This window comes from Neltuma alba, unplaced genomic scaffold (genome assembly GCF_004799145.2).
Source record: "Neltuma alba isolate B1F8T4 unplaced genomic scaffold, ASM479914v2 tig00012918_pilon, whole genome shotgun sequence".
Lineage (NCBI taxonomy): Eukaryota > Viridiplantae > Streptophyta > Magnoliopsida > Fabales > Fabaceae > Neltuma > Neltuma alba.
In genome coordinates this window covers 27,869-44,657 of record NW_021637285.1, presented here as the reverse complement: position 1 = coordinate 44,657, position 16,789 = coordinate 27,869, and the positions used below count along the sequence as shown (strand labels likewise).

General features: G+C 37.7%; 2 protein-coding genes across 4 annotated transcripts; one reads left to right on the top strand and one right to left on the bottom strand.

The window, feature by feature from the left end:
- Positions 1-4,077: 4,077 nt before the first annotated feature.
- Positions 4,078-4,719, bottom strand: LOC114732552 (copper transporter 6-like). Its single transcript, XM_028919838.1, has one exon. The coding sequence runs from the start codon at positions 4,653-4,655 to the stop codon at positions 4,119-4,121; it is 537 nt and encodes a 178-aa protein (XP_028775671.1). The 5' UTR covers positions 4,656-4,719; the 3' UTR covers positions 4,078-4,118.
- Positions 4,720-8,586: 3,867 nt separating this feature from the next.
- On the top strand, positions 8,587-11,264 carry LOC114732551 (UDP-glucose iridoid glucosyltransferase-like). Of its 3 annotated transcripts, XR_003738995.1 has the most exons (3): positions 8,587-9,159; positions 9,255-10,570; positions 10,671-11,264. XR_003738995.1 is itself a non-coding variant. In XM_028919836.1 (2 exons), exons 1-2 carry the CDS (start codon positions 8,685-8,687, stop codon positions 10,151-10,153), a joined length of 1,374 nt encoding a protein of 457 aa, XP_028775669.1. In that variant the 5' UTR covers positions 8,605-8,684; the 3' UTR covers positions 10,154-10,593. The 3 variants fall into 3 exon arrangements, 2 of the variants coding, with proteins under 2 accessions (XP_028775669.1, XP_028775670.1); XM_028919836.1 differs by lacking the exon at positions 10,671-11,264 and having other exon boundaries at positions 8,605-9,159; positions 9,255-10,593; XM_028919837.1 differs by lacking the exon at positions 10,671-11,264 and having other exon boundaries at positions 8,606-9,159; positions 9,279-10,593.
- Positions 11,265-16,789: the final 5,525 nt, after the last annotated feature.

Sequence of the window (16,789 nt, the reverse complement as noted above, 5' to 3'; positions counted from 1 at the left end):
AAAATGCGATTAATAATAATCTCACCCCTCCTGTTTATGTGATATTCTTTCACTAATAATCCTGATTACGAGTATTTAATTTTCTTACTGCAACTCATTGTAGCTTGCTAGCTTTCACCGTAATTTAGGCCCACCATAGAAGAAACAGCCCTAACACATTTCAAATGGTATAATTTACTATTAATTAATACCAGGCAGGAGTGCATAATGAGAGGTGCTAACAAAGCTTGCAACCATGCATGCTCTTGAGTTTAATATATGCAAAGAAAAAGACTGCTCCTCCTTGTGAAGAAGGTAAATGAATAGCACTGCTTTTTTTTTTTTCCCCTTGCTGGGGAAAAAAAATCATTAATTTTTTCGTATACCTAACTAATTAACTTTACCAAGCGGCGAAGTTTGGGTAAAGATTCATCATTTAGGTCTAAACTAATCTCGATGCGGCTAAAAAAAAAAAAAAAGAACCAAGGTTGAAAAATATGTATTTTTTAAAGCTCTTAATAAATGATTTTTCACCTATTAAATAACTTCATTCATCAGCGAGAAACCTATTCGAGCCGAATAAACTTTTGGTCGATTATTTTAAGAAGGGGGCTTGGATGAACATGGCTTGAAATTGGACGAGCACGGGCCCTGAGCTTCTGATGCCGTAGGCACGTGTATCTGTATGCTGAGTTTTAAAAAAAAAAAAACAGAAGAATAAAAATAGAGGCACAGCCTTCGAGTTAAAGATGGAGGAAGCTTTAACTTGTTTCTTCTAGTAGTATTTCATTGTTAAAAAAAAAAAAAACACTTGTTTCTTCTATTTAGTGAAGAGAGACATTATAATTAATATTGTGTGAGAGGCATGTGAAGCTGTTTGATGCAGTAATATACATATAAAGGTCAAGCAGCTTAACATATTTTCATAGCCGCGTCTAATATTTTAAACTATTTTATGATTCATCAAATATACTTAAATATTTTTTTTTCAATACCCTAAAATATTCTTTTAAAATATTATCATCAGCCTTATAAATGGAGTGTATTTAAAATACACCCTTTGCCTCTTTCTCTCTCTCTTCTAGGCATATATATATATATATATATATTTAAGACAATTGTATTTAAGATACTTACTAAATATGAGCATTTCTCCCAATAGGTATTTAAATCTTGGTTCCTTGCATTGTAAAGAACAAGTCCTTTTCGTTAGACCTAATTTTCTTACACCTCTTTTGTGGCAAAGGAATTGGTCTCTTAGTAAATACATGCATTTTGTATGTATTTTTGTGAAAGAATGTGAGCAGAAATGGGCACATCATCCCTGGCGAGGTGGATAACAACATTTAGGGAGTGATTGATTAATTCTCATAAAAGTTGAGTGTTGATCTATCTTTCATGTTACGTTTGAAGATGAGAATGAGAGTGACGGAAGGAATATAATTAATGAGCAATTCATTTGCTACGTCAACACTCATATTCGATGCTGGATCGGAATCACGTCGTTATGGGCCTCTCACTTTACGATTAAAATGCTCCAATCTATCTAATACCCTCTTGTATGAATGTCAAAGTCACGCGTAAATGTTAACTAGCTTTTTCTTCTTTTCTTTTCTTTTCTTTGTTTTTTTTTCTTTGAAGAAAAGGCGGGTTTATATATAATAATTGAATCAAATTGCACCATCACTTGACAGGATGACAGAGATCCTTTTGCAGGTCTGGTGAGTTGGGGCAGTATCTTTTGGGAGAGATTCCGCCAATACTTAAGACATTCACACAGGGCCGATCATGACCCCGGAAGGGACTGATTTGATCTCAGAATGGAATCATCAAGAATCAAATTAAAGATGGGTGACTGCATTAATAATAATATTGCATGGAATGATTATCGCAATAATAACTGGGTCTTGTGGCGCCAACGTGAATTGCAAGAAAACGAAAGGCAATTATTAGAATTTAGAAGCAGCCAGAGCTGGATTTTCCAAGAAGTTGCCCATATGGAATTGATCTGATGATATAATTTGTAGATTCTCGAGAAATCAGTTTAAGTGCATTTAATATTTTTGTTTTATGAAAAGTGTTCTTCCTTTAATAGGTGCATAATCTAAAATAAGTATAATCTTTTAACTATAAGTTTTTTAAGACAAATTTTTTACTTAAAAATCACTAGTTGAAAATTTTAAAACTAGACTATTAAGAGTGATTTTGAATAGTTTAGATTTCATTACAGTGATGAGTATTTTGATGCTTGGCATGCTAAATCTTGCACTTGATGAGATATATGGATGATTCCTTCATTATCTCCTTCCAAAGCAAACTAATCTTGGAACAAAAAGTAAATATTTAACTTGTCATCCGGGAGAATATATAATCGCTTTCCTTCTTCAACGAATGAAATAAATAATACTCTACTTTTTTTTTCTCTTCTAAACTCTTTCTACAAACAGTAAATATTAGAAGATTTTTCATCTGAAAACAATTTTAAAGTATGCGAAGGGGTACTTTTTTTCAAAAAATTAACACACATTTTTAATAAATACTAACTTAACTAATTCTATTAATTTTATAAATTAGTTATTTAATGTGTTTAGTGGTGGAGGATTAGAAACCAAAAACCTTTAACTAGCACAATTTAGAATGGATCTGAATATAACATTGCTTTTTTTATAACGACCTTTCATGTTTGAATAATGGTTAATATAATATTTTCCCTTAGTTTTAATTTTAATATGGGTTTTGTTCTTTTAAAAGGCAAATTATGAAGATTTTTATTAAATTAGAGGAATCAATATTTTAAATGAACAAAACTTGAGTGACTAAAACCTCTATTTTAAAACTCAAAGAATTAAAATTAAAATAAAAATAAATTCGAAGGACAAAAAATTTGCATAACTCTTGAATAAAAATATAAAACCTCCCAAATCCGCGTCACGGCGTGCTGCTTCATCGATTCCACTTGGATTACGTGTTCGGCTATGATTTGGGCAACCTGATAAGTTGAATTGAAAATGGCAGTATGGTAATTCGGAGGGCACGAATGGATGACGTTGGAACGAAAGATAAGTTGGGAAAAATGACGCATAGGAATGGGGATGGATGTGGCCCGCAACAAAAAAAAGCCGAAGCCCAAACACATTTGGGTTTTAACCCGACAAACTTACACAGTGGTTAATTACTTAATTAATTAAAAGATAAAAAGGGAGCAGCAGCCATCTGGCACATAATCTCTTCAGGTAAAATTAGTTCCATGCCGTAGACATTATTATATTTTGTAAATACATCCATGCTTTTGGAAATTAAAAGGTTCCTGACGAATCACGCGTCTCATTATGTACACACAAAAATCTTATTAACTTTTTTCTTTCAATTAATAAATTCAACTTATTAAATGCATGAAACGCGCACTTTAATAAAACACATTAGGAATGCTTTGATTCTGAATAATATCAGTATGAGTCATGTACATTGAACCAATTAAAGCTGTTATTGAATGATTCGGAGCGTATACATGGAGGGCTAACACAATGGAGCCCATGTATCTTTTTGGGGGGGGGGGAATAAAACAAATAAGAGCATTTTAATAAAATAGAATTAAAATTTAAACCATTTAACAGCATTCTCGATATGAACCTTAAACAACACATTTATTTTGAAATGAGGGGCAACGTAAAAGGTCAAAATTGGAATGCTCCTGCTGCTCAATAAATGGCCTTACTCACGGGGCTTCATTTGGAATGATTCTCGTTTTGCCGCTTGGAGCCTCCATGACTCACACATCTGCCTTCTTTCTCCATAAGGCCGTATCTATCTCCCCACGATTCAATTACTCCCTCCCCATCGCCTTCTTCCTCGCCTCGTGCTTACCAACCCCACCCCTTCATGTATGTCTCTCACTTCGATTTTTTTCTTCTTCATTATATTCATTTCTCTCCCAGTTAAACGTACATAACCCAAACACCCAAACTGAGTTCCATCGGCACAGAATAGACTCAACCATATATATCTAATTACCAAATTCTCGAAAAGAGTACTTCATTTTAATTGTAGAGGAATGATAGACCTCATACTTAATTCGTAAAGTAGTTACACATCATTACCAGGAAACGAAAGACATTTGTAATATATAGAACATACTGTGGTTAACAAGTGATGGGAGGAAGATCAAACTGTTTTTGGCGGTCGGATTCATGAAAAGCCGCGCTAGCAAAGAAGAAAAAGCCGATGGCGTGGCCAGCAACAACAACCAAAAACACAGGGACATTGAAAGACATGAGTGCCAACATCACCAAATAAGAGAGGGCAGTCCTGAAGGTGTGGACAAGGGTCTGAACCAAGGCGCAGGCGAAGCGGTTGGAACCAGGCTTCAGGAAGCGGCAATGGGAAAGGCACTCCACAAGAATGGCCATGGAAAACACAATGAGCAAGGCGAAGAGGAACATGGCAGTGTTGTCCCCAGGCCAATAGGTGAAGAGAATTTCAGCCTTATTGCCCCAGTAAAAGGTCATGTGCATCATCATCTTGTGTCGCGTGCTCGTGGTGCCATTCATGGAGGCGGACATTGATGAGGGAGATGGAGGGGGCGTCTTTGACATGCCTTCCATATCGGTGTTGAGGGTGGGTGAAGAGAACGCTCGTTGGAAGTAGAAATATGAAGAGAGAGCTTCAACTGGGGACATAGTGCGGTGGCAACATAAGAGGGCACTCACTCCCAAATCCCAATAAACCCTTATCACTTTCTTGTGTCTCTCCCCTCTCTCCACGTAGCTGCGTGAGTTGAAATCGGTCATGTCTAATTAAAATATATAAAAGTACTCATAAAAAAATATTATCTAAATAAATTATACAATATGCTCTCAGTTAAATTCTGCATTTAATAAACATACAATTAAATCTGTTTCACCTAAAAAATTTACTTCCTTTTTCAAATTCAACAACAACGGAGAGCAACTCAAAATACATATCTGGCGGTGTCAATGTCAAGCCAATGCTGAATATATCCTTTATATTTTAATGACTTGTTTTTATGAATAATAAATGAAAAGTATAATTGTAAATTCATATAAAATATATAGTAATAACCTATAAATATGACAATTTTTTTTTATTACTTTATCAATAGGAACATCGAAATACACACACACGCACTATATGCACCACAGACATTGTGAATGTACGTGGGAGCTTAACGACCCAACAGTTGGACCTTAACAACGAAATAATGAGCTGTTTCAAAATCAATGGCATTGTGCAAAATATGGGTTATATGGAAATGAAAAACACCAGTCGAAGAAATTGAAAAACCTTCTAACAAGGGGTTAACGGTGAGGAGTTTTAAATATTTTTAATTATTAAATGGTTTATTTTTTTAATTTTCAAATAAACATAATAAATTTTTGCAAAACTTAATTTCCCACCAAACCAATTCTTGAGTGAAGTTTATGCCATCATCTAACCAGTAACGCCACCTGGGATGCTCCAAACTGAAGCAACGCAAGAAGTTGGGCTCGAAATCCAATCAAACCCAGTACCAATCCAACCAAAAAGTCAATGGCCCAAGGACATGCTCCCAGTCTCTCTCGCACACACCCACCACATCCAAAATGCCACCCATGGAGTTCTTAATGCAACCAATTCACACATGAGCTCAACTGAGTAAACATTTTATTCCATTCTTCCACAATCAACAAAACAGTCTGTGGCCTAATTTGGTTGATGGGGCAAGGCAAAGCATGTTCTTCATCACACAGACTCATCAGGGGAGTGGCTATCTATTATAATACTCGGAACAGCGGACCAAATAAGGTCGACGGCTGCTGGTGGGCAGCTATTATCCACGATTTGCTGGCAACTTTGGCAGCAATGGAAGTTTGAAAGTGAAGTTCGACTCGATCATTTACAACACAAGCCATGCGGGAAGGAAACTAAGTGGGAGTTATTTCAGTGGCTTCTTAATGAAGTTGACATAGGCATCCATCCTGATGCAGACATTCTCATGGAAGCAAGGAGTTACAATTGATGGAGACTGGACAGCAACGATCGATTGTATTCCTCGGAATGCCAACATTGCTGCGGATTTTCTCGCCGAGCAGGCGCTGAATACTGTCATGGGACACCGTCCTATTAGTTATGATATGATGCTGCAGGATTGCTCTAGTCACTTAGAAGCAGGGTAGTGATTGGGGAGTTCCCTGCTTTGCATAGTCAAAAATACAAAACAAAAAAACAAAAGAACTGATACAAAGAGTAACATGCATAGGATGGCGAAAACATTAATATCTTCGCAGAATCCTTACCAGATATTAGAAAACTCATTCAGAAAATCATCATTCACAAAAATAGAATGCTTTTTCTGCATTCCATGGTTAGCCCAACCATTACAACTCTCAAAATATCCCAAAAGGTCACACTAGCATATTAAGATGCACATTACGTGATTCCTGACATACCATACCGGGAAGACTGATTCTCCTGTTGCTCGCCCTTCCTTATAATAGAATCTTTACCTGAAAATTATAAACAGAGGAGTGAGATGTGAAAACCTAGCAGCTGAAGCCAAAACATTAACTGGAATCGCCAAAAATAAAGTATCAATCATATGACTTTAAAAGCATCTAGACATATTCAACCAATTACAGCAACACAAGGCCGTAGGTGTATTGATACATCACATAAAATTAAATGGTTAGTATATTAGGTAGGAACCCACATTATATTTTATAGTTTCTCTCTATCCTGCAGTTTATTGAGTTGCTCGCTGGTTGTTTCACATTTTGAAATGTCCATAAGAGGACGTAGTTAAGTGAGCAGTAACCATTCCAGCTCATATTTCACATCTCACATTGAAACAGTTCTTTAAAGGGAAAAAGAAACACATATTAATTAGGGCCAAGTTGAATAGAATCACATGGCATGACATCAACATTGTTAATAAACAACAAATTATTGATCTTATATACTTTAATAACATTTCATAATGTTAATCGTCAAACTATAATTTGCTGGGGGAAAACATTATTGAAGAGTTGATGAGGGAACAAGGAGGGCGCAATAATGGTGCTGACTTCTGTGACGCTCGGTGAAGCATCAAGATTAGGTTCAAAGAATTGGCCCGCCGTCAACGAAAGGGAATCAAAGCACGCATTTCCCTTAAGCATACATGGCAGGTTTACTTTTACTCATCCAAAAAGTCAGTTTTCTATAACATCATAGAAATAATAACCTTTAAAAACAGGAACATCACATTCCAAGGGGAACGTGTTCCGAGTTTAATAATTTTTTTTTTGGCGTAAAACCTGTGGAATCGAGTTTAATAATAATGTTGATTATGAAAGCGCCGATCACCCATCAGTGATGCGTTTTGTTCAAAATCTACACATGACAGGTGAAGTGCGCACCACTTCAGAGAGTGACATAATTATTAAAAACTGCTTCTTTTCCCTCCTAATTCGAATAATTATTGAATAATTAAGTAAAGGTACGTAGACGAGCAAGTAGTCAGCAGTCTCACTAAGGAAAGCGATTTGGACGCTGTCAATATCAACTGAATTGCCCTCTCATTTTGATTTGGTAAAAGTCAGCATTTGGGAAGGCCTTTTGTAGCCTGGTCGTCACGCGGCTATATATTTTTTGAGTCATGTACGACCTTTCAACTAATACAATGCTATTGCCCATTTACTACGTTGTCAGCGGAGCAGTTTCAGAAAAACTAACATTATTCTTGCCCATAATAAAAACGTTGTAGTCAAAAGGTTTATATCGCGATCGCTAGTATATAGAATGAGTTTCGGATTATTAATTTCTCTATCTGCAACAACGTTTTAGAGAGGAGCAGATACGATAATTACGCAAGGACACTGCGTCTACCTGTCCAAATTGCATGTCAAGTATAATTCCCCACACACGCACGCACGCACACCATGCAATTGATTTTCTATTGTGCGATTTATGCATGTGATTGAGTCGAGTCAGTTGTTTTCCGCTTGTGTCTGTACAAGAGAGTGATGGGCAAGTAAAGCACTGTCATGTATGTCCTCAGAATACTCAATTATTAACGATCCCAACAAATGAGTATTTTATTTTTTATTTGTGGATTAATTTTGTTATTGGCTGTTAAGATAATTACACTTGTATGCTCTCAATGTGGTTGCAGAGAATAAACCAATAATTCGGTCTCTAAATTAGTAATATTTACGTAATGTCGTCAATTTTTGAAAATGAGTGAGTGCATTAGTTATAATTCTTGAAAATAATTTTTGTAAGGTAATTCTGTTGTAGAGTGATCAAGAAAAACTGGTAAAAAGAAAGAGACAGACTGATTATGAGTTTGTTGGTTTTAAAATTAATTTGTGCATTTGTTAATTGTAAAAGAAACACTAAATTAACTTTATAGTTTACAATGACTCCTAAGGCCTAGATCTTTATTTTAGCATGGAGACGTTGTAGACGCAAATATTTTCCGCCTACTGTTTTTGAAAAAACAAGAACTTGAAGAAAAAGAAAGGTCGGGAGAAAGAATAAAATAATATCGATCAACTATGTCTCTATCAAGCACCAATTATACGGTATGGGTATAAGATCGTTGAGGCAAAGAAAAGAGAGAGATGCATATGCATTTGCAATAGGAATGAGATTTATAATGGCTGGGACAAGAAGCGTCTTTAATATGGTCATTTACAGAAAGGCCTAAGCGAGCGTTGCAGTTGCAGATGGAAAAGCACAGAGCAGGGAATAGACGACGGCGCTTGGTGGTGGTACCAGCTCCTTTTCAAGGCCACTTAACCCCAATGCTTCAACTGGCTTCCATCCTTCATTCTAATGGCTTCTCCATAACCATAGCTCACACCCGCTTCAATTCTCCAGATCCTTCCAATCATCCCCACTTCTCCTTCCTCCCTTTCTCTGATGGTTTATCTCATTCTGATTCCATCTCCTCCCATAATCTTACCGCCATCACTGATACTCTTTCCGCCAACTGCGCTTCTCCTTTTAGAGACTTACTGCTCCGCTTGACCACACAAAACATCGCCTGCATCGTCCATGATGGTTTGATGTACTTCGTTGATTCCGTGGCTCAACAACTCAACCTCCCTACAATACTCCTTCGAACCACTTGTGCTACCAATGTACTGGCCTATCATTCTCTGCATCGCCTACTCAGTGAAGGTTGCCTTCCTCTGCAAGGTAGTCTCATCCTAATTAAGCTCTTTCCTCAACTCTTAGTCATGTATAATTAATCGGATATGTCTTCAGCTCCAATTTTGCTTTTATGTTGTAAGCGAATGAAACATGTCGGCATGCAGATGAAAGGGTGGTGCCAGGACTGGAGCCGTTGAGGTTCAAAGATCTACCTACTTTCATTTCGACAAATTCTGATGTGCTGCAGTATCAATTGAATAAAGTACAACATGGCATAAAATCATCGTTAGGTGTCATATTTAACACAGTGGACTGCCTTGAAGGGCACAGGGTGGATGAGCTGAGGCAAATATACCAAGTCCCTATATTCCCGATAGGCGCGTTTCACGGCATGGCTCCAGATTCAAGCTCTAGCTTTCTAGAACAGGATCATAGCTGCATAGCTTGGCTGCACGAGCAAGCCCCAAGATCAGTGTTGTACGTGAGTCTGGGAAGCATCATAACATGGGAGGAAAAAGAGCTGACAGAGATGGTTTACGGGTTACTGAGTAGCAAGCAGAAATTCCTGTGGGTGGTTCGAGCGAGGGCCATAGATGTGACGGAGTGGGTAGAATCATTGGCTGAGGACGTGAGAAAAGCGATAGGAGACAGAGGATGCATGGTGAGATGGGCACCGCAAAAGGAGGTTCTGGCACACGAAGCCGTGGGAGGGTTTTGGAGTCACTGTGGGTGGAATTCGACGTTGGAGAGTATGTACGAAGGAAAGCCAATGATATGCCAAGCTCATTTTGGGGATCAGAGGGTGAACTCGAGGCTGGCGAGCCATGTGTGGAAGGTGGGCGTAGAATGGTCCGGCGACGTCATGGAAAGGGGGGACGTGGAAAAAGCTGTGACGAAACTAATGGTGGATCCGCAGGGGAAGCAGATGTGGCAGAGAGCACAACAACTGAAGCGTCAGCTTAGGCAAGCCGTGACCCAAGGCGGCTCTTCCCGTAACACTTTAATTCACTTGGTTGACCATATATTGTCATTCTCATGAGATAAATGGCACCATTTTGTCTTTGTTTGGTTTGATTCCCGGCCGGTACGTTACTTATGAAATCACACACCACACTAGACTGTGGATCCACCGATATGTCTACTGTTTTGTGCTGGGTTTGAAAATGCCGTCTGTTTATACTCTTCACCTTCGAGTCCTTCTCCTACCTTCAGAGCTCTCTTTGTTGGTCGCCAAGGCTAGCAGTGGCATGTTATTTACAGGGTTCAGATTGGCCGAGCATCATCGGAGAATGGGGTTCTTTTCTTCACTACAGCTGCTGCGAAGAAGCATGTCAAGAAACATGATGTTAAAGTAGTTGAATTATGTACTTGATTATTCCGTCACCTATCTACCACTCTCTTTCAAAATAATCGCCAGAGGTCCTGTTCTCTGTATCTATAGTTTCTTCTAGAAAAGGTTGTATAAATTGGTTTGTTGAATTTTGTAGAGCTAGTTAATTTTGAATAATTGGAACAGTAAGATTATGTCACCCGAAAATTGATATTTAATGACACAGTAAGTTGAGAACAGAGCTTGCCCGACTTCTATGAAGCAGCGATCAAACAAACAATTGGTACGTATTCCGGAACCGGTAATGCCGTTGCCAACGGCTGACAGATCAACGTTCCACGTGTCTAGGCATTAGACGGACAAGGATGACTTGAAAGTAAATAAAATGGAGCACGTAACGGGGTCCCACAAAAAAAAGAGTTCTTCAGACTATCCGAACTTCTCTGCAGGGCAGGTCAAGTCCTGCTTGGAACAGCGGGTTCTCACCGTCACCATTCCCAAAATGCAGCCCCGGCTGCATGAGTTCTAGCGGCCAGTCCCTTGGATTCATTTCTCGTGCGACGTTGCTCGCGTTGCCCATGTCATGCATGAATCCCATAGAATAATAAATCGTCACATTCAAACAGGCTTTCATTGTTCGGCCAGGAAAAAAGGCTTTCACTGCAACTAGTAATTTAGATCAATTTCTATATACATATTTATATGTATATTTATATATATGTTATGTAGTTTATATAGTGTATGATTTGTACCTTTGTTCAACCTTGCTGGACCAAGGCGGTGGATGTTATATAGAGTCGGGTAATTTATTACATGTTAATTGATCAATTCCCAATTCCCATTCCTAAAAAAATAAAAAGAAATATTTCATCTGATTTTTAATATAAGAGTTAGTTTGACATTCGATTTGATTCTAAATATAAGGCTTTAATCCATTTTATTTTTCATATTTATCTATTTTTTTCAAAATAGTCCTTATAATAGTTACACATGTTTAAAGTTCAATCAAATAATACTTTTAACCAATACACATGATTACTAAGGATATTCTAAAAAAAACAACACATATTTATTATAAATTATTAGCTTAACTAATTTTTTTCATTTTTTCAAATTAGTCAATTAGATCTTATATTAAAAATTGAAGGTAGTATCTAAACCTTGTTTCTATCTTTCGATTTGACTTCTAGCATAAATTTTCTGCTCAAAATTCTATTATCCATATTATCGGATTCCTTATGGTGAAATTATTATTAGAAGAATCAGTAAAGAGCATGCTAGTAGTAGTAGTAGTAGTAGTAGTAATATATAACTTCTAACTTACTCAAGCTTGCTTTTGACAAGGAAAGTATACATTTTTATTACCACCAAAAAAATTTAAGAGAAGTTCAATACAACGCAGCTTGTCTATATTGGGCTCAACCCAACGTTATCCAGTTCATTTTATTACCAATACAATTTGGGCTTAGTCAGGTCCCTGTTTATTTTGTAGAAAACCACTTTATAATTTGTGGGAAGATTAATTTAAAAAAACAGAGAACAAGGGTGTTTGATCACCCTAAAAGCACTTTTAAAAAGTGTTTTTATGCTCAGCCAAAAAAAATATTTTTATGTAAATTGAAATAAAAATTTTTTTATATACTTGCTTCACTTCATAGAAGGTAAAATTACTTTAAAACTACGGCTTTAATCAGTTTGACTCTAAAACTAAACTGCAGATATAAAGCGGGGTGGGAAATCGGATTCGTCTCAAATTCGAATAATCAAATACCCAACACGTGGTTTTGGCTAAGTACCAATAACCTGAATTACAAAGTCTGACGGTGGCTCCTCATGGTCATAATTAAAAATTATATTATACATTATAAATCAAAATACCAAGAACTTCATTCGTACGGAGAGTGAAATCTTGCCAAGTGACAAAATGTGAGGGAGCATCGTGTGCAAATTCAGAAAACGGAACTCAAGACAGTGAATTGGAGAAAAGAATGAAGACTTTGCAAGAACCAAAACTAAAAGCTGCTGAGCAAGGTGTAATCGGGAAAAGCAAGCCTATTGATCTTCCTGAAACAAGAATCAAGATGCCTCAAAATAGTCAAATGGCGTCTCTGATACGAGAACGAGTTTTGGTCAAAACTCAAAAGTCTGCAGCGACTACTAAAAGAACACGCTTTTCAGAAAAATTCAAAGAATTTTCCCCAGGGATCTCAACCGCGATATTTTACACTCATCCCACTGCCAGACGATATGGAGGCTCATCATTCTCAGACAGAAGGGTCCGGTCTCTTGGATGCAGGAAATATCAGATTTCCCACGGGCCCCTCCTCAGCTCCCTATCATCTAAATGGGAACAAGCCCTTCAAGATCTATAAAAAGGTGAAGAAAGGAAACAAAGAGAAGCTGCAATTTCACCAGCAAATGGGCCTCCTCAGGGGCTAGGCCAGCAAGGTAAGTTGTCCCCATTTGGTCGATTTGACATCGGCATGGGTTATGGAAACAAAGGTTCCAACTGCAATGAGAGTTTGCATGTACCACATAAAAGCTCCAGGTATGAGGTTTCTGCTAGCTCATGCGTTTCAGACAGAAATAACTCCGTTGCTGCTGGCAGAAGCAGGACAAGCTCTTTGAGGAGGTTACTGGATCTACTATTGAAGGAAGCGAACTATCTTTACGCAGCGGAGTTATCTCATAAAGTTCCAGGGTTGATCAATAAAGGTGGTGTTACCTGTCCCCATCGGCAGTCAGTCAGGGAAAGAATTGGACAGGAACCGTAGGGTCAGTTGCAGCTCTATTGATAACCCAGATTCTTATAGTGAAAAGAAGCACGTATCCACCGTGAAAGAGCTCGTATTGTTTTGTGTTGATTTGAAGCAGGGGAATGGCAAGGCCTCTGATCATCAACCAAATGAGAAGCTTGCTGCCATTATTCTTCTTTAAAAAAAAAAAAAAACCAGGACTATTAGTTTCATCAACAATCTACGCCAGGGGAGTCACAGTAGTGATAGTCGATCTGTCCATGCAACAATTGTGCTTCCAAGTGGGTGGGACTTGTGTTGCCAACTGAAAATCCTTGAAAATGAAAATGGAAACTTGTAAAAATTAAAAAAGAAAAAAAAATTCCGATTCTTATTTTGCAGAACAGTTTATTAAGCTATTCCTCCAGGTACTTCTCGAGCTTAAGTTCGTGTGAATCTCTCACATATTCCTGTAATAATTTTTCTTAATGTTCTTTTAACTTCCATTGCTACCCAGCAGGTGAAGGGAGACCACGTGCCTGCTTTCACTCTGACCCCCTTCAAGAATGGAATATATTCCTTGCTTTTGACCCGTCACTCTGACCCTTGCAAGCATTCTCCATCGGCGTGGCGTTAATAGACAGTAAGATGCCATGGGAACTTTCTGGATCAAGAAATTCTGTTGAAGGAAAAAAGGAGAGAAACCTCATCAATGCAAAACGATGGGATAAAGGCTTTGCGAAAATAGGAGGATATTCCTGCAAGTTATATCTCGTATCCACCGCTTTCGCCAGTGGGCAGGGTCTAAATTAGCTGAAAGCGTATAAAAATAAAGACGTGTCTCCTCGCAATTTGACGCAGCATCTGTAGTTAGGCATGTTCACTCGCATAGATCAGTATCTGTGGTTCACGCAGTTAAGTTTCTCAGAAGTCCATTTCAAGCTCCCTCAGTTAAGGTAGAAATATGAAACGGAGGCAGCGAACTCGACGTGCCCATCTCCTGGCTCGTCCTTCCTTCTTTCCGTCCTTTTTTGGTTGTTTTTGCAGCAGAAGAATATGCTGAGTGTTCAAGTAAAGTGTGAGCTCGATGGGCCCCTCTATATTGGGCTGGGCTCATTCCAACCTCACCCAGTTCGTGTTTATTATCTTGTTTGGTGTTGTTTGGTCTCGTTAGCTTTCTTCGTAGTCTGAACTTAAATGAAAATTTTAATTTTCAGATAGAAAAATAATAAATTCACTCTCGACTTTAATGCTAAACCGGAGTCATGGCAAATTGGATTGGTCTCAAACATCAAACACCCAACACGTTTCGTGAAACTCTCCGGTTATTTTTTTTATGATTGTTTGTTCACTTGAAAATTAGCATCATATAATTCCACGCTAAAACGGCACACATCATTAATGTATTCTGTAATTTTTTTCATGTTCAGCTTAAAACTACCAGGTTCTATGGTATGGAAACGAAGTCTGACAGCTGTTCCCTGTGGCCATAATCAAAATTCATATGTGATATTATAAATCATAGTATGAATTATGAACCCTTTCCGTTAGCTATATATCTGTAACGCAATCATTGTGTTATAATGCTCAGTTGATGATTGAAATCAGTACAGGGGCACATAGCACTTGTGTAATATGCTAATATCACACACACACACACATCGTTTAACAAGAAAAAAAGGTTACAACCAATGATTAAAGAACCGAACCGAACCGGACCGGACGGTCGAACCAGTTGAACCGTCACTGGACTCGTTAACGGCTCGGTTTGGACCAAAAAACCGTTCACATAGTTGAGCCGGATTGGACCGGAGTTGAGCCGTTATTAAACCGGAAACCAGAGTTGGACCGGGAACCTAAACGGTTTTTAGAAAATCGACAGTTTTTTAGCCTGACTGAAAAAACACTAAAAAATAGAAGAAAAATAAAAAATTGATCCCCTTAAATATCCTAATATATTTTTAGACTATTTATAACCATATAGTATTATTTCATTAAAAATTTCATATATTGTAGTGTTAAAATCGTGAATCGTTAGTTTTTTTGTTTCGATATTTGGTCTATCTTTTAAAACAATATTTTGATTTGAATGAATTGATAATTTGTAATATCATTAAATATTTTAAACATACATAAATTTAAATATATAAGGTTTTAGTCCATTTTCAATGATTTCATTATAATTTTAGATTATTTAAATGTATTCTAAATTATTTAATAATTTGATATTTTTCATATATACTAATTATATGTATATAATATTGTTTTAAATTAATTATTGCGTCACTGGTCCGACCGAACGGCCGACCGATCCAACTGTTTGAACTATGACCCGTTGATCTTTCCGATTCAACTTCCGATCCAGCTTTTAAAACATTGGTTACAACATGTCATGATTTTCGACGTAACAAGCTGTGATTCCGAACACGCTAAAAAATAATGTTCATGATACCTCCCATTTTGCTATTCCATACTGTCAGTTCAGGTTGGTCAACGTTTATTTGTGTGGACCAGGTTTTTTACATGCACTGCATGTGCCCTGATTAAACATTGTACAAAATGATTTGATATTGAGACGTGAGAAGGCCCTACCCGCCAACAACACAACAAGAAATTAAATATCAAAATACATTGAGCAACAAGCTGTAATTAAATACCTGACGTACCCCGCAAAACTATGGGAATGTTAAATATATCATCGAAGTCCTGAAATACATAAAGCTGAAACTTGAAGATGCTTTAGGAGAGAGTCAGGACGACAATGAGTGGGTAATCTCTGTTTTGATCAACAACATATGATGGTGCAAGATTCTGGTGCTGGTAAGTGGCAATGGCACGCATTATCTTTTGGAAAAGTAAAGTGAAAATAGGGGACCATAATTACAAGGGCTTTGGATCTCAGTTCTAATAATGATGTTCAGCTTTTATCCCCCCACATCTTCTTCCTCGTATGATGCATCCGTCTTATCATCCCCTGTTCCCCCCATATTTTCTGACTAGCTTTTCTGAGATCGTGCTCTAAAGTTGCCACTTTAATCCCCCGCGCCCTCTCAAAAGGATATATAACTTTTGCGCCACTTCTTTTATAAATCTTTTGCTCATTTCCCTCTCATGTTTTGCCGCCACAATGGGGCATGTATGCTTGTCTGCTTTAATATTTACATTCCCTAGAGTTTTGTATTATCTATTTTTTTACTGCCGCTTGCTGTACGTAAATGTTTGCAACCGTGCATGTTCATACATACGGCATGCAATTTCATTTCATCGGAACCCACGAGAAGCACAGATTTGGAATCATGAGATTCGAAGCTACCACGTTAAATTGATGATCATACAGGAGTTTTCATCGAGATGCAACAAAGCAGAGGAAGAATGAGACTGCAAAGTATGATCGATCCAGATGGAGCTGCCAATTAATGGGGACGGGGAGCGTTAGCAGACAGCAGAGCAGAAAACGACAAGAAGACCGATCGGGTCATCAACTCGAGGGGGTCCACCGCTTCATCAAACGTCTCTTACGAGACTAGTAGGGTATCACAAAACAAAAAGCCAATAAAATACCGATTCATGTGGGCCTCCACATTATGATGTCACCATCCCGTTTCCTACT

Coding starts and splice junctions, on each gene's coding strand:
- LOC114732552 (XM_028919838.1), bottom strand. CDS start 4,655: ATGTCCCCAGTTGAAGCTCTCTCTTCATATTTCTACTTCCAACGAGCG.
- LOC114732551 (XM_028919836.1), top strand. CDS start 8,685: ATGGAAAAGCACAGAGCAGGGAATAGACGACGGCGCTTGGTGGTGGTA. Junction 9,160..9,254: donor AGGTTGCCTTCCTCTGCAAG/GTAGTCTCATCC, acceptor TTATGTTGTAAG/CGAATGAAACATGTCGGCAT.